Consider the following 27,145-nt stretch of genomic DNA (forward strand, 5'->3'; position numbering starts at 1 on the left):
CCTTTCAGTTCAATACACTGTCCTGTATGTCAAACTCTCGAGTATTTAGGCCTACTTTACCACGTCAATAGGTTGACTATAACTGTAAGCACGATATGTCAGAGTATGACTCTGTCTCTTTAACTGAAACAGTTCTTTTCACCTTAACCCTCTCCTGGATATGAGAATGCCTAGTGGATTTTTGCTCTGCAGCCTGCAGATTCAGCTGTGCTCTGAGCTCATCGTACTCTTTCGATGACATCATCTACCAACAATGCCACCATTCATACAGATGTTGTGGAAAATTGCTTACAAAAGCTGCATTTAGATCCCATTAATAAGAGCTGCTCCTTCACTTTAATCTGAGAGTTACTCCAACATTAGTACACAGGTGGGACATAAAAAGAACCAAACCACAAGAATGCACATGATAATTAGCTTGTAGCAAATCACACCTTCAACACAATTCAACAGTGCATATTTTATTCATGCAAGGATGATTATTCACTTGCTGAAAAGAGTAGTTTTGCCTTTTCCAGGGCAAATATAAACCAAGAAATACATACAACACATACAAATATAAAATGGTATATAAAAAGAAACTGAACACCTTAACATTGCACACAAATTGGCAAAGTGGCTTTACTTAATTCCCTATGAAACTTTATTCTATATTCCTTATTCTTGAATTATGAAGGAATTTAGTTTTAGTTTCCAAAATAGTTCATCAATATACAGTATGTATGTATATGTATGCATTACATTCGCTGTAAATTCAAAAAACATTTAGTGAAAGTCTCATAGACATTGAGGTTCATGTTCATGTTTGGAATCTGCCAATTTGTTTCTGAAGTGTGTAGGTGTAATGCCGTATTAACTTTATCATACTTTATCTTGCTTTGATGGTGAGTAACTCTTTCTATGAAACGATGCTTTCAGAATAGTTTCTTTTTTTCCACCCTCAATTAAAAAGAAGTACATTTAGAGTGTGCCAAGAATTATGTCATTCTGTAAAACAGAGCCAGCACCAGAGTCAGTAGAGCGGCAGTGTAGGAACATATAGTATTGTTTACCTCATAAAAAAACTCAGCACCTACTCTGATGCTTAGCGACACATTCATTGTCCTTAGTAACAATATAAACAATAGATAATTATCCAGATAACAAATAACACATTTTCATATGCACAGGTTCACACAAGCAACCAAAAAAGCTTATTTAGAAATAGTCTAGAATACTGACCAAACTGCTAAATGCAAAACAAAAACACTGATAACAACTACTGCAAAAACTCACTGTAGCCAGCCAGACACTTTGAAGACTGAAAGGCTTTGAAATTCTATCGGCTCAGATTTCAGATTTTCATCTTAAGGTAGCCCATAAGGAATATCTTCTCAGGCTTGATAGAAAAGAGAGATTGGGCTTCCATTTCTCCAGAAACAGAGTGATCTCTTTCATTGTGTAAAAGAAAAGAATAGAATCAAATGATGGAAACAATAGCTGTTATCTGAGACTGGGAAGGATTTCAACCATACAGACTGAGGTATATTCTCAAACAGCATGCACGTACACACAGACATAGACACGCGCACAAGCTTGTTTAGATTGTCACGAGATTGCTGCGTGTGTACGCCACATGTTTGTGCTGTGAGATACGGCTGAGAGAGTGACGCACTCGCAGGACTGGGCTCCGAATATGAGTGCCCAGAGAGGACTGGGGAGAGCACGGTTTCCTTTGTGATGTAATGTTCTGAGCTGTGTGGAACTTGGCACTCGCACTGCAGCATTGCCCTCACCCTGGGAGAGAAAAATACTCCCTCACACCAACATAAAACAGCGCACAGCAACTCATACGACTCTCTCTCCAAGACTAAACAGCACAAAACAATCCACAACTCCCTCACCTCAACACAAAACAACACACAAACTCACTGTAAAACAAAAAAAACACACAGCCCCCTCACACGAACATAAAACAGCGCACAGCAACTCATACGACTCTCTCTCCAAGACGAAACAGCACAAAACAATCCACAACTCCCTCACCTTAACATAAAACAACACACACAAAACTCACTCTAAAACTCAAAAAACACAGCCCCCTCACACCAACATAAAACAGTGCACAGCAACTCATACAACGCTCTCTCCAAGACTAAACAGCACAAAACAATCCACAACTCCCTCACCTTAACATAAAACAACACACACAAAACTCACTCTAAAACTCAAAACAACACACAGCCCCCTCACACCAACATAAAACAGTGCACAGAAACTCATACAACGCTCTCTCCAAGACTAAACAGCACAAAACAATCCACAACTCCCTCACCTTAACATAAAACAACACACACAAAACTCACTCTAAAACTCAAAAGAACACACAGCCTCCTCACACCAACATAAAACAGTCCACAGCAACTCATACGACTCTCTCTCCAAGACTAAACAGCACAAAACAATCCACAACTCCCTCACCTTAACATAAAACAACACACACACAAAACTCACTCTAAAACTCAAAACAACACACAGCCCCCTCACACCAACATAAAACAGTGCACAGCAACTCATACGACTCTCTCTCCAAGACTATACAGCACAAAACAATCCACAATTTCCTCCCCTTAACATAAAACAACACACAACAGCACTCCCCCTCTCCAAAACAAAGCACATGCATACATCAATTAAACAATAAAACACACACCAACACACAGAATGCTCTCTAACACAACAATACAATATACAAGACATAACTCTCTTTTTAAGACAAAAGAACACACACACAGCTCTATCCCCAGATAAAAAACATAACACAACATCAAACTCAATTACCTCTTTCCAGAATAAAGCAGCACAAAAATCTCCCTCTTCAACCTGCAGACAGCTATACATAATAACCTGTCCTCCTTTACAACAACAATACAAAACCCACAAATCCCCAACACAAAGACAAAATAATCTAGTCCCATTATGCACTACCTACAACTGAAGCTACACCCTACCCCACACATATACCGACACACCCCTCCCTAACTCCACACACACTACATATTACAACTCACATAGACAGCACATTGGAGTGCAGGACTGGAACAAGGTGCAATGAGCTGGTAGCATCATAGGGTTTTGTGTGCCAAAAAAACATCATGGGATGAGAAATGTTCTTGAGAGATTCACTGATAGCTGCCCCCACAGGGGGCCACAGTAACTGTACTGCTCATTAAGTATTTACATCACATACAGCACTTATAGCAGCAACATTCCCACAAAATCAATTACTGGTCATTAGAGCTGGTGCAGGAGCTCCTCTGTGGGCTCTCAGCGGGAGAAAAGGGGTTAACTCCACCAGGGTCCCCTTCTGCCTCAGACTGCACTGCAGACCAGCGCAGGAAGCCCGGCTGGGGAAAAACACAACCCGCCTTTTCATCTTCCCTTTCTCCAAGGAAACTCGGAGGGGGGGGGAGAAATGTGAAAAATGGAAAAATGAAAAGCCTCGTCCGTGTCGCCGGCCCGGGCCAGAGCGCGGCGGGGTGTGGGGTTACGTCCGGAGATTTCCCATTTGCAGAAAGTCAACATCTCGCTGTAATGCGATTAGGGCCCGAGTCAGGCCACACTGTTGTGCACACATGGGTCTGATCAGCACGGGGTCACACGATAGCACCGCGCTATTTATCCACCTTGGATGGGAGGGGATATTAGAGAATTGCCTTACATTTCTGAACCTGGGCCTGGGACTATCATGGATAACACAATTAAGACTTTAATCTTTGGATTCCGTTAATGTAATGTACCACACTGGAATGAACTGGACATTGATATGACGGAAAATAATTTGTTTCTCTTACGTATTTCTTTGTGAACAAATATAAATTAACGGTCTCTGAGCTAACAGAACGCTCACAAACTCCCAGATATGCTGTAAAGCAGAACAGTTATAGTACAGCTTTGACAAATTAGTGCCATTTCACCCTGCCCCAAGAACAAAATAGACCACTCACATCAATTAATCTGGACACAATACACGTACTGTATATAATATGTGCATCACACATGAACATGAAGAATAGAGAACCTAAACAATATCTGTTTTGCCCAAAACTATGCCGATCTTAAGCATCGATCAGTTTCCATAAATCAAATTTGCAAAGATATAAAAAGAAAGAAAACAAGGACTGGAGGAAAGCCAAAGGAGAGATAATGAACATTAAACTAATATTGCACCCTGTATCCCCCCGACAGTTACCATGGAAACAAAGAGGGGGATGAGGAGGATAACAAAGACTATCAATCTTCAGAGAGTGAGACGAGGGAGAGTTAAGTGCCCTAAGAATGCAGCCATCTTCCGCTGTCAGTCTGCCCTTCACCACAGCAATCGCTCACAGAGTGAGCCCTACTCTCCACTCTCTGTCTCCTCATCTCTGACCTAGCTCATATTCAGAAATAACAGATGCATTTTTATGTTTTCATTATTATTATTATTATTATTATTATTATTATTCTGGCCACAATGCAGAACTGTAATAAAACTGCAGAATACACTTTCTTCATCTGAAAAGGCAAGTTGCTGTAGGTTATATGTTTGAGAAAGAATAGTGTGATATGCCAGGTTTTTTTGTTTCTGCAGTATCATACTGTGATGATTGCTCCTGGCGCAGCCTGCCAGTAGAGTCTGACATTACTAAGACAGAGTTTGGTGACACACAGCCCTGTTTGGCTGTCTGGACCTGCCTTCTGTGTCAGACCAGCATTTGATACGCAGAAAGTTTTCTCTGATTCCACCTCACACGTGCTTGCCAGAATACTGTTACGCAGGTGGAGAATCATTGCATGGAATACATCTCAGTGAAAGCTAACGGGAGCGCTGCTGAATGCAGCGGTGGGATAGCCAGAGAGGGTCACAGATGACATAAAAGATATGGTTCAGCCTGAGTGTGGGGAGCAGAGGAGAGGTGTAAGGAAGGTCAGACCTCACACCTCCGCGTGAATGAAAGCGCTCCGTATGAACGCACTGTCTGAGGCTGTGCAGGAAGAGCCGCATCACTCTGGGATCTCACTGAGCTGCCCTCGCTGACCTCTCCATGGAACGGCTAATGAGGGCAACTCCATGTGAAACAATGGAAGCTCAATACGCGAGTTCATATAATGCACATACGCAACACTGTCTATGGTGGGGGACGGGGTCTAACAGGGTGCATTCTTGGTTTGAATTTAACAGCTTTATGTTGCTGGCACTGCAATCTTGTACAAGTCAAATGCATTTAACCCCAGATAGATAGGCAAGTATTTCAATACCAATCTAATAAGGGCCCGTGACTGCCCTTGTTTTATTAAGGGCAATGACAACAATAATGAATATATAACTGGGTTATTTATAAAAGCTAACTTTTCTGAGAAAACCAGACAGTGAGGGGCCTTAACATTGCCTCTTAGTTTTTTATTTATCGGTATGAAATTATTGTTGAAAATGATACTAAATGAGAATTTTGGGGACTAAATATGCTGAAAGTGAGTATATTATACAGTATAAAATACAGGAGTACAGTGATATAGAGTGTATATTCCCCAGCATTACTGTTATACAGTTCCATAATCTGTAACAGTACAGCTCTACGTGCTTTAATCTGTAGCGGTATATCTTTGCAGTGATATAATCTGCAGCTGTATAGTCATACAGTGCTACAATCTTTGGCAGGGCCGCTGTGGCAGTAACACAAGCAGTACAGGCACTCTGCTCTCTCCAAGTTTCCCGTCTCCACTCACTAACTGCTCGCTTTGTTCAGGATGAGGTCATCAGCAGTTTTTCCCCCCTTGTGTTATACAAGTACTAACAAGTTGCAGGACCCACATTGCATGTTCTATGCATTTAGATATACATCAGGCTCTCCATAGGCTTCCTTGCCCAGACGCATAAAGGCCCCTTTCTTCTACCCAGAGTCCCTAGTGCTGCTCTGGCAGGTTGAGGGTTTGATTCAGGACCCAATGATGAAATGCCAGCAGCTACTTCACTTCAGAGCGCTGAGGCTTTGGCTTGGCACAGTGGAAAAGAGTTTGAGACTGAACAAGTGTGTACATGTGCATACTCGCGTGTACATGTATGCGTTTGTGTGCGCGCGTGTGTGTGACTGCGTGTGTGTGTGCGCGTGTGTGTATGTGTGTGCGTGTGTGTGTGTGTATGTGTGCATTTGTGTGTGCGCGTGTGTGTGACTGCGTGTCTGTGTGTGTGTGCGCGTGTGTGTGCATATGTGTGTGTGGGTGTGTGTGTGCATATATGTGTGTGTGCATTTGTATATGTGTGTGAGTGTGTGTCCATGTGCATACACATGTGTATGTGTGTGTGCATGTGTGTGTGTGTGTGTGTGCGTGTGTGCATGTGCGTGTGTGTGTGTGTATGCGTGTGTGCATGTGCATGTGCATGTGCATGTGCGTGTGTGTGTACCATGTGTGTGTGCGAGTGTGTGTATGCGTGTGTGTGTGCATGTGTGTGTGCGAGTGTGTGTATGCGTGTGTGTGTGTGCATGTGTGTGTGCGAGTGTGTGTATGCGTGTGTGCATGTGCATGTGCATGTGCGTGTATGTGTGTGTGTGTGTGTGTGTGTGTATGTGTGAATGTGTGTGTGTGTGCATGTGTGTGAGCATGAGAGTGTGTGTCCATGTGCATATATCTAGCATATATAATTCTGAAACTCACCAGTTTAGCCTCTGAGTGCATGGAAGGAACATGGGGGGAGGAGCAAGAGCTGTTGTGGGTGGGGCCTTGCATACCCATCATAGTGGAGCCCATAGACATCTGTCTCTCCATCTAAAAATGTAAGAAAAATTGATTTTACACATACTGTTCTGAAAACAAACAATGAACAGAGCTCTTTATGAATATAATTGAGCAAATAATTAATGCCTCAGCAGAAATATTAGCATGATCCTGAAGGCAATTTTCAAAAATATTTTGTTTCTGAAACAGTACATTTTTATACTAATGCTTCCCCCAAGGAAGTGTAAAGGAGAGTGTACAGGGGACATGTCCTGGGGCTTGATGACATATGAGAAGCACTGCTGATGAAAAAGCGTGTGGGACTAATTTCGTCTGACTTGTGAGGGAAAGCGTTGTACAAGGTGTGAAGAAGAGTGGTCTTTTAGTAAGACCGAAACTAACACAGGAAGCTGGGGTGAGATGGGATATGATATGTGGTCCTGTTAATAGCTGCACCAGCCTGTGACCTTAACGGCAGTATATGACTGGTCACCTGAGGCTGAAATAGAAGCAGTTTGCTTTTCTACAAAACTTTTCTCTGCTTCTGGTAAACAAAAGTGTGATACATTAATTATGCATGTTTGTGCACTTCATGTGAAATGTTTCGACTAAACAAATCTGACTTGCATTATTACATATACATTACAGAACTTGGAATTCTGTTATACATTTTCAAGCAATGTACACAGATGGCAGATGGAACAAAAATCTCACATAAAGATTTTTACTTCAATTACTTTTACTCACCTTGGGACAAAGCAAGTATGTTTCCAACAACATAGGATGTCCTAGATTAATTTGTGTTCTTTTCAGTTATACAACCTGACCTAGTATGCAAGCTTTGCATTTCCTGTGTCACTAGTAAGAACAGGTTAAACTACAGGTTAAATACCAAGTGAAATACCACCACTAAAGGTGTACAACTTGCCAGCCACCTGTCTGTTATAACCTGTGTGTCACCTGCAGGTCTGAAAGACTTGCATCCATAGGCCACCTGTGGCTGAACAGTCTTTTTTCATGTCACCAACCAGTGCTCGAGGTAGCCTTGAGTGATGTGGCCACGGTGGTTACCTGCAGTGTGTTATATCATCAGTAAGAGTAGTCTTCTCTGTTAGCTACAGGTTGTGGGATCTGAAACCCACTGGGCTCCATCAGCTGAGACAGCTGAAACATGTTACTGTAGACCCTGTCCACAGAGACCAGGGGGGAACACTGCACAGAGCCTTAATTGCACTAAGTGTATTTTGTATGAAAATATGGTCGGAACCAGCACCCCTTTCCTGGACTGTCAGTCTTCTGCTAAATACTGTCAGCCCTTAACTTAATAAACACGGAACATGTTCCCCATAAACACAGGCTGGTTTGTATTACAGAGGGAACATATGGTGTCATCAGAGACCTGGTGTGTGGACCTTTCTCAGCGCTGTTATCACTGCCGCACAATGCATTTCAATCTAGGACATCTAGGGTTATTCCACAAGAGACCACGGGAGTGTGCGTGGTTGGACAGACCATGCATTTAAAAATTAGCTAACCAATAGCCACAGAGTGAAACTCTAATTTCCAAAAACATCACATTTATTTCATTAAATTAGAATTATTAGCTTAGTTTACTATTCAGAGGTATCACTGAGAAGTCTACTGCCAGAGATTAAACAGTAGAGCTGTACCTGTGCCTCTGGATAACAGTAATACTGTAGATTATTACACTCTGACACTGTATTACTGCAGACTATATCACTATATTGCCACATACAACATTGTATACATTGTATAGATCGTATCATGTTCAGTATAATTAAGCATTCTGAATTTAAAATATTACTGCAATGCTAGTGTTACCGCAGTTATATCTATTAATTTCTCATTAAGCTCAACAATTTCTTCATAATGCGGATAAAACTGAGATCACATTACACATGTCTTAAGGTACAGCTAATCAATTTGTTTGAACAAAAAACAGCATAGCTATATTGACACTGTGCTTGAAATATCATGTGAAAACAAGCGAAGGCTTCAGACTTCTTTGAAAGAATCGTTTTAGCAGCTGCGAGTGAGAGCAGTCAGGAAAGTCTGCTGAGTGTGTGTGAAGATCAGGATGAGGCGGCAGCGCTCACTCAGACTCTCTCTGTACTCACAGGCATCAGCACGGCAGAAGAGCCGGGCATGGTGGGGTCTGGCAGGGTGCCTGGCATCGAGGCAGGTAGCGGCTGTCTCTGTCTGTTCCGTAGGTGCAGTAATGATGACAGCGAGCCTGGTACAGGCCTGTAGTTAGAGAGAGAATGAGAGAGACAGAGAGAGAGAGAGAGATAGGGAGAGCGAGGTATAGAGAGAGAGAGAGAGAGGGAGAGAGAGAGCGATAGAGAGCGAAGAGTAGAGAGAGAGACAGACATAGAAACACATTCTGTTACTGAAACTCATCACAGACTCGCAAAGCCTTTCGAAGGGCTATACAAGTTACCGTCCGTCACTATTAGTTATTATGGAATATTGCTATTTATATTGCTATTCCAAAAGCTTTCAAAAGACGCTTTAATCATTTGCAATAAGTATGCGTGAGACGCACCTGAAATCCTCAAGATCAGAAGCTGAATATCTAGAATAATTCAAACCCAAAGCTATAGATTTCCTGTCCTTAGCTGCTACACAACATAACTACCGTTGCGCTATGCTAATCAAATATAATCTGTTTATTTATGGTTCGAATGTCATTTGAGAAGGAACAGAGAGTATTTGGTTGAGGCTTTGCTTTTACACGCAGTTGAGATGTGACAGAAATAAACTTTGCATTGACCAGTCCCCTTCCTGCCTTCTGCTCTGGTCTGGCCGCAGTGGCAGCGGCTAGAGGGGCCGTTTCACACACACTCTCCGCACACACTCTCCGCACACACTCTCCACACACACCCTCCGCACACACTCGGGCTCCTGTGGGAAAGCTCGCAGACGAGTGAGGGCTCATGGGACCTCCTCGTGCCCTCCACACTCACGGTCTCCCGTGGCATTTCACTGTGACCCAAGTCCTTTCCATAGGACAGCTGTATGTTCAGACCTCTCTCGGGAATGTGAACATTCATATATCACAGCAATCTGTTGACCGTATTTAAGTGCTGTAATACAAGCTCTTTCTCTGGAGATCACTTAATTCACTCAGAACTAAGGAAATCTCATGTGGTATTTTCTTCAGTCATATCTCTTAAGTTAAGGGGCAACAGCAGAATGTTTTCATTATTTACAGATGCTATATGGACACATTTTGATATTATGTGCAAACAAAATTACTGTACATGACTATGCTGAAAACAATAATGATTCAGCTATTTAATTATTGTAGATCAGTTGGTTTGTGATCTGCAAAATAGGCTGCAGGTATGTATATTTAAGATTCAAAACTCTACATTGACTAACAACTCAGCTAACATGACAAGACAAGTCTTCATCAGTTGAAACAATTATCTATTCAACCTGTCAACCAATTAGTGTTTCAAGTAAATTCATGAGAAAACAGCACAGAAGGGGGTCTTTAACAGACTTCCTGCACCTGAACAAACACCTGTATTATTATAGCCTGAATTTGTTCATTTTCCATCTAGACTGCGGATCACTAGTATAGAGTCATTACAGACACAAAGCCATTACGGGCAAATACAGCAAGCTATTACAGCTCTGACACACATGTATTTTCTTTCCTGTACCATTTGTGTCCAGCATACGGGTTTATCAGAACCAGGCTAATTCATCACCACACATGACACGAGCTGGTCAAATGAACAGAGTGTGAGTTCAGAGAGTGAACGCAGCCAACAGGCAGCACAGTGTGTGTGTGTGTGCATTTCAAGGTAATATGACAAAGTAATTCAAAATGTGTTTGGCTCTTTCTTTGAAGCAGTGTACGTTATGTGTCATGGAACAGAGCTGTGCTGTCTGTGCTGTGTATATTATTCTGTGCAGATACAGTTGTAAAATGTCATGTCAGGACATCACTTTGTTTACAAGCCAGCACAGCTGAAATATAGTACACAGTATGTCTGTATTGTTTCTCTTTGTGTCATTACCCCTTTTCCATTTAATTTCTTGCTCTATCTGTTGCCATTTTCCATTTATTTTCTGTAATATATTTCACAAAGCACTCTGAATCTCTGTTTTCATCCTTTTACATTGACCAGGTGGGCTGACGCACCCTGAAGTCTTGGCCTCCAAGCCAAAGGAGGCTGGAAAACACAGGACAATCCGATCACCTACAGGGGCACAGGGCCAGCCCTGCACACACACAGTCGGCGATATAAAGAGATTTCTTGTCACCGGCCCAACAGAACAGCATATTAATGCACAGGGGACAGGAAAGTGAGTTAATGGAAGGCTAGCCATGGCTAGGGGAGAAGAAAGAAGCCTTTGAAGCTGAACAGGTTCGCTGTCCCGCCTGTCTGTCAACACACCTCACCTGCACCGCCAGCGGAAAAATCAACAACTGGAGCCGGCCAGAGGCGGCACGCTCAGGAGAAACTTTCCCTGTTTCCAAAAAAGAGTTACAATCCAGTTTGGAATTTCTGCACTTGAAATATACCTTCACAAAACGTGTGCAGTATTCCAGAGCCACCATTTTGCATGAGTGCATGCTTGTGTATAGGTGTGTTTGTGTGTGTGAGTGTCTGTGCATATATACTTTTGTGTGTGTGTCGTTTTGCCTATATACGCTGTGTGCATGCTTGCAAATATGCGTATATGCTTCTGAGTGTGTGTGTATTTATTGTGTTTGTACATATGCATGTGTTCATATGTCTCTACATGCTCTGTGTGTGCATGCATGTGTGTGTGTGCATGTGCGTGTGTGCACGTGTGCATGTGCATGTGTTCATATGTCTCTACTGTATGCCTGCATGAGCATGTGTGTGTGTGTGTGTGTGTGCATGTGTGTGTATGCGCGCATGAGTGAATGAGCTTGTGTGTGGGACGCCTGTAAATGTGCATGTGTGTGTGTGCATGTGCGTGTGTGCATGAGTGTGTGTGTGCATGTGCGTGTGTATGTGTGTGCGTGTGCATGTGTGTGTGTATGCGTGTGTGCATGTGCATGTGCATGTGCGTGTGCATGTGTGTGTGCGAGTGTGTGTATGTGTGTGTGTGTGTGTGTATGCGTGTGTGCATGTGCGTGTGCGTGTGTGTGTGCATGTGTGTGTGCGAGTGTGTGTATGTGTGTGTGTGTGTGTGCTCACGGACAGTGCTCAGTCTGGCAGTAATTACGGGCTGTAAGTCCAGTGACTGGGTTGATAATAACCACTCCTCAGGTCCCAGGGGAGTGGGTAGACGCGCTGCAGCCCTGACCCTGCCCTCTCACATTACTGAGCCTTACAGCTCCACCATGACATCACTGCTCCCACAGTGGTCCCGCCCCTCTCTCTCTGTCTCCCTTTCTCTCTCCCTCTCTCTCTGTCTCTCTCATTCTCTCCCTCTCTTGTGCGCTCTCTCTCTGCTTCTCATTCTCTCTCTGCCTCTCTCTTCTCTGCTTCTCATTCTCTCTCTGTCTCTCTTTCTCTCAGTCCCTCTCTCTCTCTCGCTCTACCTCTCTCTCTCATTCTCTCTCTGTCTCTCTCTCACTTTCATTCCCTCCTCCCCCCATCAGACACCCAGAGCTGTGAAGTAGAAAAGCACAGCACTCCCCCCCCCCTCCTCCAGCTGACCCATCTGGGAATGAGAGCTGTACTCTAACCAAAACCCCCTGAGTCCTGCAGAGCGCTCTGCTCTGGGCCTCCTGGCAGCCATGTGCGCACCCTCGCTCCTGGTCCTCCATCCCGCGTCCCACAGTCCTGCGCTGTGGCTGGAACACAGCGGCTGGCAGCGGCCCAAGGGGTGGGAGGAGAGAGAGCCAGGCACAGTCAGCCCACTGACTCATATCCTTCCCCTCTGACTGCCATCCAGAGATGATGTAATGCTCTTGGCTTCTCTCCCTCTCTCCCTCCCTCCCCCTGCACACCCCGCCACCCCTCCCCAGCCCCACCACCTCTATCCCCCACCTTCCCCCTCGTCCCAACAACGCAAGCCTCGCTCCAGGCTGGTGAAGTCACTGCTAACTCGGGTAGACACAGCAGCTAAAAACTTTCAAATGTAACCAAAACAGCCCAGGGCCAAGTTCCAGACACTGCGAGACGCGGTGGTGCAGTCGCCATGGGAACGGAGGTAAACACGGGGAGAAACAGCAGGCTCAAACAGCTTGCAGCTGCCTGCCGCTCTGAGTAAACACTGCACAGGACCTGCCATGATTTACTGTCTTTAATCACCAGCAGGGAGGAGAGGGCCACAGGGTTTGGACGGAGGAAATAATAAGAATCTGATCAAATAAATCTGCTCTAATGGCTCATGACAGAACCTGACGTTTACTGGCGAATGAAGGACCAGCACTGGGACTTTGGGATTTCTGAGGCTGTCAGGGGTATCTCTGGACACCGCAACATCTTTGGACATTACGGGTATCATGTGAATTTTGGGAAATCAAAAACTTTTTTGGGGAATCTGAGTGCTCTGGGATATCTGGACCTTGTGGTGTGCATAGACGTTGGGGCATCTATGTTGACAGTGGTGTTCAGGAATGTGGAGGTGCTTGGTGTATTGAGGTATACATGGATTGTTAAGTGTCTTGGAAAGCTAGTCTATCAACAGTATAAGGAGTAGAGTCACTGTCCATCATCACTGGATAACAGCTATGTACTGTAATATCATATCATGTTCCTGTTTACGTTTACGCATGAATGAGAATGTCTGTCTGTCACTGCCCTGCTCTTATTTAACCTCCGCAGTCATTTTGAATGAGCAGGCTCAAATATAGAACTTCTGTAAACCTCAGTCAAACTTCAGCGAGAACCAGAATCCCAGCTGTCCAATTGAGGGCACAGTCTGGATTGCCATGACTCCAGAAACTATGTTTGATTTAGTCTGAATGGACATTCTTTTTCCAGAAAATAAACAGCAGATTTCAATCTAGGAGCCCAAGATTGCAGGTAGACAGGATGGTAGTGTCTGGATTCCTAGATTGCAGGTACTTTCTTAAGTAGTCTGACGTGCTTGACAGACACAATTAAGAACAATACTTGAGACTGAGAGTGAGATATTGATACCTATAAGTAGCACAGCTCTCTAAATGGAGTTATTTTCTTTAGCTGTTCTGCCTATCTGACAGAGCCTTGTTCCCACACTGAGCAGCACACACTGGGTGTGATGGCTCTTATGACACAGGGTTACCAAGATGCCACTGTCCTTGTACATCTCTCTACTCCTTTCTTCCTCTCCTCCACTCTGGCTCACAACATCCCTCTCCTCTCTTCTCTCACTCAGCTCAGATCCCTCTCTTCCCGTGCTGAGCTCTCCCAGGATCCCACACACTGCTTTCATTCACTGGTGAGTACAGATGTTCTCTACCTGCTCTGAGACTAGATCCTTCCTTCTTTCTTTCTTTCCTTCCTTCCTTCCCTCCCCCTCCTCTCTCTTCTCCTCTGTTGTGCAGCATATTTTCTTCGCAGTCCGCCCTCTCCTCAGTTCCTCCCCTCTCTCTCTGTGTTGTGAGGGCAGGTCCCCATCTCCAGACTGCATGTGGTGACATATTCCCTCTCAGAGCTGTGTGCTGCTCCATAGGGGCCTGCGTGTGTGGTGGCCCCAGGCAGGGATGACACAGCGGCACTGGAATGAGAGGGAACAGAGCCTGGGCGTTCCTCTCCAAACGCACTATTAAACCCTCCGCAGTACACAATGAGCTCATCTTAATTCAGGTCAGATGTACATCCCGCATTCGTTCTTCGCGCAACCAGGGGCCATGCAGGCAGGGTCACTGCGTTCCCTCTTCAAAACATCCAGGTCCTCCGGTTCACCATTTCACGGGTGGAGCGGGGGGTGCTGGGGGGGGGGGGGTGCAGGCCCGACAGGTGGGATCAAACGAGAGACCCCGCTTGGCACTGTTTCTCTGGACTCGTTCACATGCACCATTTCACTTTCAGTCTAACACCTCCTGGGGCATCACCTACGTCTGCAATGACGTGTGAGAAATCCGTTGCTCTTATATTGATGCAGATAAACAGATATCTGTTTATTTCCCCAGAGATATGTAACATAGTTCATGCACTACTACTGCGCTGTTTCCCACTCGCTACGCTACTCAGAATTGCATAATACGGACTCGATGCAGAAAATCTAGTTCTTGAAGGCAGAACTCAATTCAATAGTAAGAAATGCGGCTGTCACAAGTTAAAACATTACTGGAGGAAACAGCCCCGGCTCTGGACTGCTCTGATTGGGGAGGCACACAGAGATTTTAGGGGGGCACTCTTTATTCAGGGCACAGTGGGTTTTGGCTCTGTTCTCCAACACATTGGATTTGAAACAAACCCATGAGTATGACGTTACAGCGCATACTGTTGCTCTGATTTGAAGGTATTTACAGTGCAGTCCATAAGTAATTGGAGATTAGTACAATTTTATGTTCTTTCGGCTGTGTAATCCAGAACATTGTTTTTTAAATGAAACAATGAATATGAGGTTAAAGTACAGATTGTCACCTTTCATTTGAGGCTAGTTATATTATCAATGTGAGCCAGCACCTACGGCAGCCATACATCCCCAAACTGTTATCAGAAAAGGCTGAAAAGCCAACTGTCCAATTATTCACCCAATATGGATGTAAATAGCCTCAAATTAACGGTGACAGTCTGTACATTAACCTCATATTCATTGTTTCCTTTCAAATCCAATGTGCTGGAGTACAGAGCCAAAAGACCAGAGATTGTACCACTGTCCAAATACATATTGACTGCACTACAGATATTGAATTTTCCAAGGCCGTGTTCACGTTTAAAAATAATCTTTGGTATGTCAGCAAAACATAATAATAATTATAATTAATAATGAATCATTCTTATTGGAATATTCTTTTAAAATCAGACTCAGATACCAATACAAACATACATCTCTTTTAGAATCAACATGAACACAATGGTACGAAGAGAGGAACTGAGAAAGCGAGGAGGAGTGGTTCTATCTTCTACTTGCAGATGGATTTTTTGCAGTGTACTGTAGAGTCTTTAAGTGATAAATATTATTTTACATAGAGACTGCTTGAAACAGAAATAGTTTATTTATTAACCTCCTTTGAAGAGGGCTCCCTCTTCAGTTGTGGCCCCATTCATAGTATCCGTACACAAAGGGCAAAGGAGGTACAATCAATTTCATGTAAAAGTGCCATAATAGAGTCTCTCATAAACAGAGAGGAAGTCCTTGCTCTGTCGTTCCTCTTCAGTAAATGCGCTGATATAATTGGAACGCATGGGCAGCAGATTGCTCCTAGAACAGGTCTCTTAGTTCTTAGTAACAGGCTGTGCCCAGCAGGAAGGATACAGTAAGAAACTGCTTTTAGGTGGATTGCTATGCTGTAAATTAAAGCAAGCTCGTCTTTTTTCTTACATAAACTGTTGGCCTACATTGTAAAAAATATGTCATCATACCTTTTCATAATAAAATGACATACTTTCTCAATGTAACCCAACAGCTCCACTCAGCAGTAAATGAAAGGTGGAGTACTGCTCCTTGCAGCATGACACAGAAGATTATCAAGGATCATGCACGTGTTTCAGAGCATTCTAGAAGTAGCTGAACTCAAAGCATATTTGCTATGAAATGCTATAAAATGTTTTGCTGCAGCATGTTTACAATAAGAAAGGTATGCATTGCCATTTAGTCCAATTGAATGCTCAAATCAATGACATATGCACTGTTTTCCTGGTAAAGAAGCCAGTTGAAATGTTTCAAACAAAGACGGCACAGTTTTTTGCTACAAACACACATACGCACATGCACAACCACCCCCACCATGGGCCACCATTTTCTTCTATTTTAAGGATCATCTTCCTGTATGCAGAAGCATTTGGGACATTGTTGTTCTTCAGAGGTGTGAAAACTGTATTTTTAACTCTGCATGTGAAAAATATTTTTAATACTTCTCATTATGCCCACAAACCCTTGTGCCCCAATGTGCTACAAAGCCCAGAGCAACGCAACCTCATGACCATTAGTCCCCACCCCCGTCCTTCCAGGAAGCACAGCAGATCGTGTCTCCTGAAGCCTTTTTAATTATTATTCTTAAATGGTTTACTGCAGTGCTCTGGAGCTCTCATTTGAACTTTTTACCCCTGAAGTGTGCGGCCTGATGTACTGTAAGTAGTGGAGTGCGCACGCAACACATTCTCCGATCAAAGAGGAACAAAGGGTCACCATAGACCAAGAGTATTTTACATTTAAAATTGTATCTGTTTACAGATATCAGGGGTGTTTCTAGGATTCTTTAGGGGAGACCATAGACCAGTCAAGGGGGGAAATGGAAAAAAACAATTTCCGCAACAACAGCTATTTTCATTGGTTCAGAGCGCTGTGGATTCCCCAATGTTTCCTGACTGCTCATTTTGTCCAGTCTTTTGAACATGTCAGACTCCGACATTAAGAATCATTACAATCACTCCTCTTCAGAGCTTAACTGAGGAGGTCACATGTATTCTTAAAAATGCTGAATAAAAAAAAGCAAAATAAACAAAATCAATTTCTCTTTGCACAATATGCCTGAAACATATTTGTTTTATACAAAGCAAGCAAGCAAGCAACTAAATTCATGGATGAGAAATGTATTTCCTTAGGTTAGCTTGTACAGTAAGTACATAACATACCTTAAAACAAAATGTATATTTAAAGGGTTAGAGTGGTTTTTAGTCCATGTAATTATGTGCAAAATACAGTAGGATGGTTGTAGCTATTTTAGTATGTGGGTAGTACAGAGTTTGAAGGTCGAAGGTCAAACATACTGTATCCTGATAGGCAGAACTTTAAGTGAAACATGTATTGATCTTATCGAGAAGTTCATACAGCAAAGTAGATGATGTTAAACTATGCCTATGTATTATATAATGTAATATTATTATCCAATGTGTAAATACATCTAGAGGTTGATGTTGTAATATACTGCAGTGTAGATGTCTATGGACTGGCATATTACCAAGATGATCTGCCAGACCTCTACACCACAACATCTTACAACATCAGATTGTTTTCATATCATAGATTTATTAGTGATAGATGTCCCTTTATAGTACTCGCTACAAAGGGTTATAGTGATAGATACATTTATTTTGTTATATGTAGGCTGCATCACTAAAGAAAGCATAAACAAATGATCTGTCAGCCTCCACAGTGCTTCAGTCTTTCATGTTCAAAAATTGCTCATTAGGGACCAATACATATAGTGTGGTACTATAGCATGATAGTATTGTCATGTATAATTTATTAATATTTTTCCATTTCTTTTTAGTTGATGCTTTGCAAAATGAGCATTACATTATGGTCAGCTCATTTAGCTTCAGTGTCTTCTTCCAGTACCCAGTGTAGATTCTTTACAAAACTCATTTTCAGTGATTTTCTTACACTTTTATTTTTATTTTTATATATTTTTTTTATAACTGAATTGTTAAGTGAATTGTACTATGTAATAAAATGAATTTTTGCATGGATCTTATGCAGGAGATATGATGCTATCAGATTTAATGACCAGGAGTTGATGTCGTGTTGATGATTTAGTCCCCTTTTCCCAGTGACAGTGACTGCATTATGCATTCAATATATTACAATGTTCACATATTAGCTGCATTTTTGGTTTTGGAATACAAGTTTAGCAGAGGATTTCATATTGAGGTCCTGTCACAGTTTATGAAATCACTCATATTATGAAAATCTGGCCGAATAGACAGAAAGCATTATATTGCAAAAACGAGTAAATGTATTTATGATGGACACAATCAGAGGCTAGAGACATGGCTAAACTGTCAGGCCTGCTGCCTCTCTCCTACACTTCCTGTATGGGAGTTTTTAGCGCTGCAGGTGTGAATAACCCCAATGTGCGAAGACTATCAGCCTAAGAACTGCAAAAAAACGGCTCTGCCAAAATAAATTGGGTGCTTTTGGTCATCGGCTGTAGCATGTTGTCATTCTTGAGTACTTATGCTTTACATTTTTATAGTATATATAAAGTATTAAAATACAAATTAAGAATGGGTACTTTGGATGTTTATCTGTAACATTTGTCATTGCTATATACAAAGAATGAATAGTTTACTTAGTACTTTATAGCACTTCAGAATGTGTTGATAATAAAATAATTATCCGATAATATGCTCATAATAATATAATATCAGAAGTCAGAATTTATATTGAGCATTCATTAGATTTTCAAGTTTACTTTCAATTATTTCTGTCAAAATCACACAAATAAAGAAATAATAACCTGTTATAAAACAAAGAATTCTAACCTATAAAAATGAAGCACTGTGTATTGCACAGTGAGTTCAAGAGTGCTGAAATAGAGTGATTCTTTGATTTATTGATTAAATATAATTAAAAAACACAGAGAGAGATCTATATGTTATGTTCAAACATATGGCAAAGCTATACATTTATTTCAATACTCATTTACTCAATTTATTGAATGTTTTTTATTAGGTAATCACATTTGTTTTCCTCAAAATTATTGGCACCCCTAACAATTATTGTAAAATAAAATCAAACACCGGTAAATTATCTGTAAAATTTTGGTTCATTTATTTACTCTCAGTCTAAAGGAACTGGTATTGTGTCATTCCATCACTTCCTGTTCTAAACAGTACAGAAGGGGTCAAATACTTTTCCACAGCACTGAATATACAGTATATATGATGAAACTCTTCTGCAAAATCAGGCAGCTGATTTAAAATGTTCATTGGGTTTCGCCACATCCAAGTCAGTCTCAAGTAGCAATAGGAGACTACTTCATGAACTGCTACTGCAGTACTGCCAATCACTGATTCCTATGAATCAATTCAAAGTTGGCCATCTACGGCAAAACATCATGAAAGAGTTTAAATGTATAAAGAATTTATACTGTGTATAAATTACTTACTTACTTCATGAACGCTCAGTCTCTCATCAGTAGTCTCAACCTTCTAACACTGCAGTGCAGCTTGATTAATTTTTATCACGCTCTGTGAAACATTACCCTCCCTGTCATATTAAAATCTGAGGCGGATCTGAGATACCGCTCTCTGTAATCCTGCCTTTTTTACCTCCTCTCTTTTTCAAGTCAAAAGGTTGAGACCTTCCCCTCTGTGCTGTATCTCACTCAGTTGACTAACTGTGTCTAACATGTTTAACTCTGACATAATTCAGGAACAGATGTTTAGAATTCAAAGGCAAGACGCATTCTAATCACTTGGACACAGCTTTATTTTGTATGATAATGATAACCATGGCTTTCATATGTCCAGAAAGCATTCTTTCTTTCCCTTTTTTATTACAAGCTTCTAATGCTGGTTTCTGTCAGCAGAGCTCCCCTGGGTAATTGGTCAGGGACGCTGACAGTGAACAAGAACCAAAGTCCTCAGATTTCACAGCTACAAGCCTCTGCTCAACCCTTAAACAAATGGACTTAAGGAAAGCCAGTCTTAATTGATTCCAAGCCTCTAAGCTCTTCAGTAAACAATGTGGAGCAATGAAAATGACTTGTTAGGCTGATTCATTGGCTCTTCAGTGCCTCAATTTCTGGAGAGTTGAAATTGACCAGAAAACAGATGAAAGTTTCATTGAAGGCCACTGGCAGAAGTGTGCATTTCCTGGCGATTTTATCTGTGGTCACGCTCTTGGACAGAAATACAACCACACTTGTTTAGAAGTCATGTGAGTGAAGTCATCCCTGCATCCATCAGTTTGGTACGTAGTGCAGAGGGGAGGGGCAGTATGCAGAATCAGCATGGGATAAACAGGCACAGAGATATTGCAAGCCTCTTTATACTCTGTGCTTCTTGTAGCCTTTAATTTCCTAGTTATCTCTCACACATAGCCACTACAATACATATCCACATTTCCTTCTGACTGCCATGGACTTTATATAACCCCAAAGCAATTTGATCCCCAAAGGTCTTTGTGGCTGAAACATCTTTTCCTCATAATGCATTGAAAGTATTGAAAAAGACTCACTTGTAAAATAAAGTTGCAATGATCCACAAAGAGAAGCTGATGAGTGAGGACTGCAAATCCATCTAAATGAAGCTATACTTGGAGAGTTATTCTTGGCTATATTATTATATAAATGATTTGCTTGGCAGGTACACTTGTCAAAGACAAGGAGAGGAGAGACCACTTTGTCCTGCTGTGCTGTTCATATGATCTTGGGGATGAGTTTTTTATGAGAAATTGACACCCTGTCCTGGACTATGACGAGTATCTCATCTACTGTATGTTGGAAGGTGTTGGTGGAGCACAAGCTCTTGGAAACAACGTGAGTGGACTCTACAATCAATGCCTTAAATTAAGTGCTGGAACACATCAAAATGCAGCAGATACAGTGGGCCTCCAGTATATGAGTTTGAGAAAAAGAGTGTGTACAAGCCTTATATTGTTTTCATCCATGTCACTCAAACATGAGAGGGGCACTAAAGTGCAAAACAATGTATCAGGCACAAATAATGCAAGATACTCTCACGTTCCACACAACAACACACAAAAAAACATAACACACACAATGCATGTATGTGTGAGTGTGTGTGAATGGGAGAATGAGAAGCATCAATTGTACAGTGCTTTGGATAAAGGCACTGTATAAATGCAGACATTTACATGTACACTATCACACTCTGCACTAAACACACATATCATGGCACAGACCACAACCATAAAACACTCATTTTAGCATGCATATGGTATGCACCCACATAGACCACAAGTACATTTCCTTATTTACATACGTCTGCAATTAACGAAAAGAGGAACGAATTCATGAGCACTCTTGAGACTCATATGATTTAATGCTCGATTATAGATGATTCTTAAAACTAGAATATTTTCTAAATATTTTATCACTATCAGTGGGAGTTTATCACTCCCAGCGATCACTATCAGTGGGAGTGCCCCACTCACAATGGTGCTAAATTGTGACTTTAGAAACATTCCGCCCACTGTTATAAAATTGAAAGTATTTTAATAAATGCACATATGGAGTTTCTGGAATCTGATAGTTATTTAAAATAATTTACTTAGCCAATAGAAGGCTAACTCATGCAGAGCACTTGAACTCAAACAATTAAAAGAGGAAATGTGAGGTGAAATGACATACAATACTTTTAATAAATATACAGAATATTTATTTACCAGCTAAATCTTGAAGCAAGTTTCAGCTCGGCGATTTGTCATATTATTTGCAATAAATTTGGCCATAAATCACAGGAGTAATACAATTGTTGATCCATTCCAATCTGCATGTCCCCACTACCTGTTAAGTCAGTGTCAAGCTGAGTTGAGTCACTAAAAATGTCTCATGATATTATAAATATTCTGATAGTCTGAGTCATATTGGAAATGCAGAGCTGCCTTCCTAATAAACAGCTATGTTTTTACTGTCCCTCTTGCACCCACAAAGTAAGCCTTCCGATTTAAAACACACTTTTCACACCACCCAGAGCAGTGCTGGAGGACATGGGCCCTGCGGCCATGGTCTGGGGGAAGGAAGTTCCTGTGAAGAGGCCCATGCGCGACACTCTAATCAGCCCTGATGGCTTCCTGTGGAAGTTGTGTTTCTGAGCAGGGGAGTTTCCTCCTACATTTTTCCACCGAGGTGAAAATTTCCATTATGGTCTACTCATCTGATTTTCACTCATCCTCACTGAGCACTCCACTCCCACTCCCACCCCCCCCCCACCCCCAACAAAGTCACAGCGACTGGTCAGGCCTGCACCACCCCTCTCACACATTCTAACCCTGAGCTGTTTCACCCGCCTTGATCTCCCCCTAATGGTCCCAACCCTCAGGTCACGTCAAGTTCATCTTCCTCAATCTGACCCCTCATTCCCAAGGGAGGGATTCAATTCAATGGCTCCTCCATGCTTGCACACCCTGCTGTCCACGCCCACACGAGATCAACCCCCATGCAGTCCAAAAAGGATGTTATTGCTTCATGTGGTATATCTGTTTTACAATGCAGTGTGAAAAGTGCACACTCCACACAGCAGCCTGCACTCATCCAGCATATTCTCATGGGATATTCTTCAGTTCAGTGTTGTTCAGGAAACATCTTCCTGAAGTGATTGGAGAATGATTTCACCACCATTTTGGAGGGAAAACATTAACAGTGGTGGGAAGAGTACAAGCAGTCAATGCACTGACCTTATCCTCTGCTTCAACCAACTGTCATCCCTCAATTTGCAATTTGAAAGAAACTGCATAATGGATGTAGCTTATTGTTTAAGAAAGAAAGAATAAAGACACAAATGTCTTCAGAATCATGGTCACTACTACACAATGGCCACTGTGAGGTGCTGGGAGCATGATGCAGGTACACTAAAGTGTGTAGTGTGAGGCAGTGTGAGACAGATTAAGGCACAGTGTGGAGTACAGGGTGAGGACAGCGTACTGTTGGATAACTGATACAAGGTGTACAATTATGACAAGGTTAGGTGTGCAGTGTATAAGACAGTGATATGACAGCAGGATGTTGGATGTAAAACACATTGAGGTGTGCAGTGTACTGTATGACACTGTAAGGTATATAGTCAATAGTATAATGCAGTAAGGAGTATAATGCATGACACAGTGAGATATATAGTGTGGCAGTGAGGTGTACAGTGCATAATACAGTGAGGTGTACAGTGTATAATACAGTGAGATATACAGTGTGGCAGTGAGGTGTACAGTGTATAATACAGTGAGGTGCACAGTGTGGCAGTGAGGTGAACAGTGTATAATACAGTGAGGTGTACAGTGAATAATACAGGGAGGTGTACAGTGTGGCAGTGAGGTGTACAGTGTATAATACAGTGAGGTGTACAGTGTGGCAGTGAGTTGTACAGTGTATACTACAGTGAGGTGTACAGTGTGGCAGTGAGGTGTACAGTGTATAATACAGTGAGGTGTACAGTGTGGCAGTGAGGTGTACAGTGTATAATACAGTGAGGTGTACAGTGTGGCAGTGAGGTGTACAGTGTATAATACAGTGAGGTGTACAGTGTGGCAGTGAGGTGTACAGTATATAATACAGTGAGGTGTACAGTGTGGCAGTGAGGTGTACAGTGTATAATACAGTGAGGTGTACAGTGTGGCAGTGAGGTGTACAGTGTACAATACAGTGCGGTGTACAGTGAGGCAGTGAGGTGTACAGTGTATAATACAGTGAGGAGTACAGTGTATAATACAGTGAGGTGTGGGGTGTATGACAGTGAGCTGCAGACTCAGATGAAACGTGCACGTTGAACAGTCCCAGAGCTGCACGGATTGCCACTCTTCTCAGGGGTGAAATTCCATCCCAGTTCGGGACAAAGACGCAGCCAGAGTGTCAGTCAAAGTGTCAGGCAGGCTTTCCGATGGGCCCCTCATCCAATATTCACAAGGTCTCCGCTCTGTGCACATACACAGTCCTGTCAGCACAACATACAGTGTGCCACACCATGACAACACAGTCTCTCCACACACACAATCACTGCCTCCCTACAAGGAAAACACCACAATGTTTGAAGATGCGTAGCGACATTTACAGTACTAATTATTGGTTTGTTTGCCTAACTTTACAACTATTGAATATAAATTAGCCTTTTGCGCTTTCCTGGTGATATTGTACTTTTGTATTCCGGAGACAAAAATTATCGTTCTTGACAAGAGCAATGGCTGTGAATGCAATGTAGCCTATCACGTCTCTCCATAGTAAAAACACAAAGCGCTGCTTCTATACAAGAAACACACAGCATTGTCACTCCACCACAAACACAAAACACTGCCACTATGCAGGGAAAACAACAATGTCTATCTACAGTCGACACAAACTACTGCCTCTGCACAGGAAACACACAATGTGTCTCCACAGTAAATACATAACACTGCCTCTACACAAGATACACACAACAATGTCTCTCCACAGCAAACACAAAGCACTGCCTCTATACGGGAAATACACAACAATGTCACAGAACACAGTTGTCAGTTCCTTCCAACAGGAACAATTACAACAATGTCTCGAATGAACACACAATACTGCACCACTTGCATGGACATGGATCAAGCCTAGTTCTAGATTAAAATGGCCGAAATCAAATTGCCTTCACAGACATGTGTTAAATTAATCTTAAATTTAGCCCTTTACAATTGCTAATAAGCATTTTTAGATAATGAGTTTAGCTTTTCAAAACTCTCGACACAGTTCGCACAACAGCACTCTATGTGGACCAAACTGTAAATTATTTTTTCATTGCTTTGAAAAAAGAAAAATGCATAAAAACTCTTTCCCTCACGCTCAATCACCAAAAAGAACTGTATACTGTATATACTGTACAGCTCAATTTCCAAATGCTTGCATACTCCTACTCCCAAAACCTAACATATAGGATCAAATTCATCAAATTGATGCAGATAATGCTATCGATTGTGAACTGGTTATTGAATAGACAAGTCACAGCTGATTCAGTTGGAGACCTGCCAGGATGTTGAGGGAATTTCAAATTAATCTGTGGAATGATTTTGTTTAAGATGGACCCCGAAAGAAAAAAGTGGGTGAAAGTGGGTGAAAGCTGAAAGGTGGAGGGGGAGAGGGACAAGAGCACGAATTTGTGGTGCCATTCAAAATAGAGGACGGATGCCAGATGCCTGCACATATCAGCTGATGATTGCCAGGGATGGATCAGGCATGCACAGAGGTTCTTTCCCCCGTGCATAGCAAGAAAGGACATGTGCTGCAATGTTGACGAGAACAGGAGGCCAAATGGAAAAAAAAAAAACAGAATTACTCTACCTGGGACTTCCAGTGTTTTTATCCCACTGTAAAGTACATCTGGTTTTACTGTATTTGAATATTGGAATTGTGGTTTCTCGTTTTCATTTGTAATGGCTGTATGCTAATAAAACCTTTACTACAGCATTTATATGACTTGTCCCAGTAAAGATATGCCATTCTGCTTTGTAATTGAAAGTATGTGAAAGAAACATTGCTACCCTATGAATCAAAGAACAAAGTAATACTTTAACGAATTAAAAAACAAAAGAAAAACTAGAGAGCACAATATTATTTACTACTTTAATGTCAGACAGAAAAGAATGTATATACTGTAATGCCACTGGTTGTTAGTGTTTTTTAGATCAATGTGATTTGATCGACAAAGTATTCTAGTTGGAAGAAAACTAGTGCTGGTGTTTTCATAGAATTATTTCATTTTATGTTTGTAGTGTTTTGGTAGTTTTGGTGCATCTTGAGCATGAACTGTTGTGCCAGGCTACACTGCAGAGAACTGTATGAATAGTTTTGAAAAAGGGAACACAATACCGAACAATGCTTGTGAGCAATTGTAAAATACTGTAACTAATCTGGCTTCATAGATAACCATTAGACTGACTCCAGGACTAATGAGGGTTTCATTAAGCCAACAGGGCCAGGCTTACTGACAATTTAATCTTATTGGTCAATGGCACCGTAATAAAATGGGCAATGGACATGATAACCACACAGAACCATCCCAAGCAGAACAGTTTATATGCAGACTGGTCATACAGAATCATGATGTTCTTACATTTTATGATTTTATGACTTTCATATCACTTTTATAATATTGTTTTTGTATATATATCTCACTCCAGTTCCACTGAAATATGCAAAATACTTGTTTTGTCAAATTCCATTTCCGGTTTTGAGGAAACTTTCTACCACTGGGTCTTATTATTCTTTCATTAGATTAGTCATGGACTCAATGGTCCAGTCGTAAATAATCCAAATTTAAGACATGTTCACAAAAGCCACTTAAAAGTTATATTTTACTCTTTCAGATTAAGGCCCACTCCTGGTTTAATATAAGACGTGCCCCTGCAACTGGCCCACCGTCATCTGACCGATTATGCCAAACAAACTGACTGAATTAATTCCTTAACTTGAATCTAATGCAATGCAACAAGTCGATTTTTCTGTTTGGTGAGTTCACTAAACTGTATGCCAAACGTGGAGATAAACACTACCACTTGCATTTCATTGTGAGTCAAAGTTAAGGACAAATGTTGATTGGATCCAGGCCACTCTTTCTCTACTATAAACATGGAACAACAATGCCTCTCTACAGTTCACTCAGCCCTTCTCCCTACTACACACACTAATAAAATAGCTCTCTTTCAGAAACACTACACTACGCCTTCCAGACATTATAGAAACAAACACACACTCATGCACCCACACACCTCAACACAGTAGTTCAGATTTAGTTAAACATACTTAAATCAACACAAAACTGGCTCAACAGGAAACTCACTGCATTAAAAATGTTAATGACAGCTTTTACGTTTTTGCTCTTTTTGATAATGAATGGGATTAACATAGCCCCGTTGGGGAGAGCCACGGAGGAACATGACA

The 27,145-nt window shown here is 41.8% G+C and overlaps 1 protein-coding gene across 2 annotated transcripts in view; it reads right to left on the minus strand.

The window, feature by feature from the left end:
• creb5b (cAMP responsive element binding protein 5b) overlaps window positions 1–27,145 on the minus strand; it is a 60,230-nt gene that overhangs the window by 19,531 nt on the left and 13,554 nt on the right. For both annotated transcript variants that reach the window (XM_061216031.1, XM_061216032.1), the window contains 2 exons: window positions 8,874–9,000; window positions 6,676–6,786 (listed from right to left, as the gene is read on the minus strand). In XM_061216031.1, the coding sequence (XP_061072015.1) occupies window positions 6,676–6,786; window positions 8,874–9,000 (238 nt within the window). The remainder of the gene's footprint in view (window positions 1–6,675; window positions 6,787–8,873; window positions 9,001–27,145) is intronic.

This window comes from Conger conger, chromosome 1 (assembly GCF_963514075.1).
Source record: "Conger conger chromosome 1, fConCon1.1, whole genome shotgun sequence".
NCBI lineage: Eukaryota > Metazoa > Chordata > Actinopteri > Anguilliformes > Congridae > Conger > Conger conger.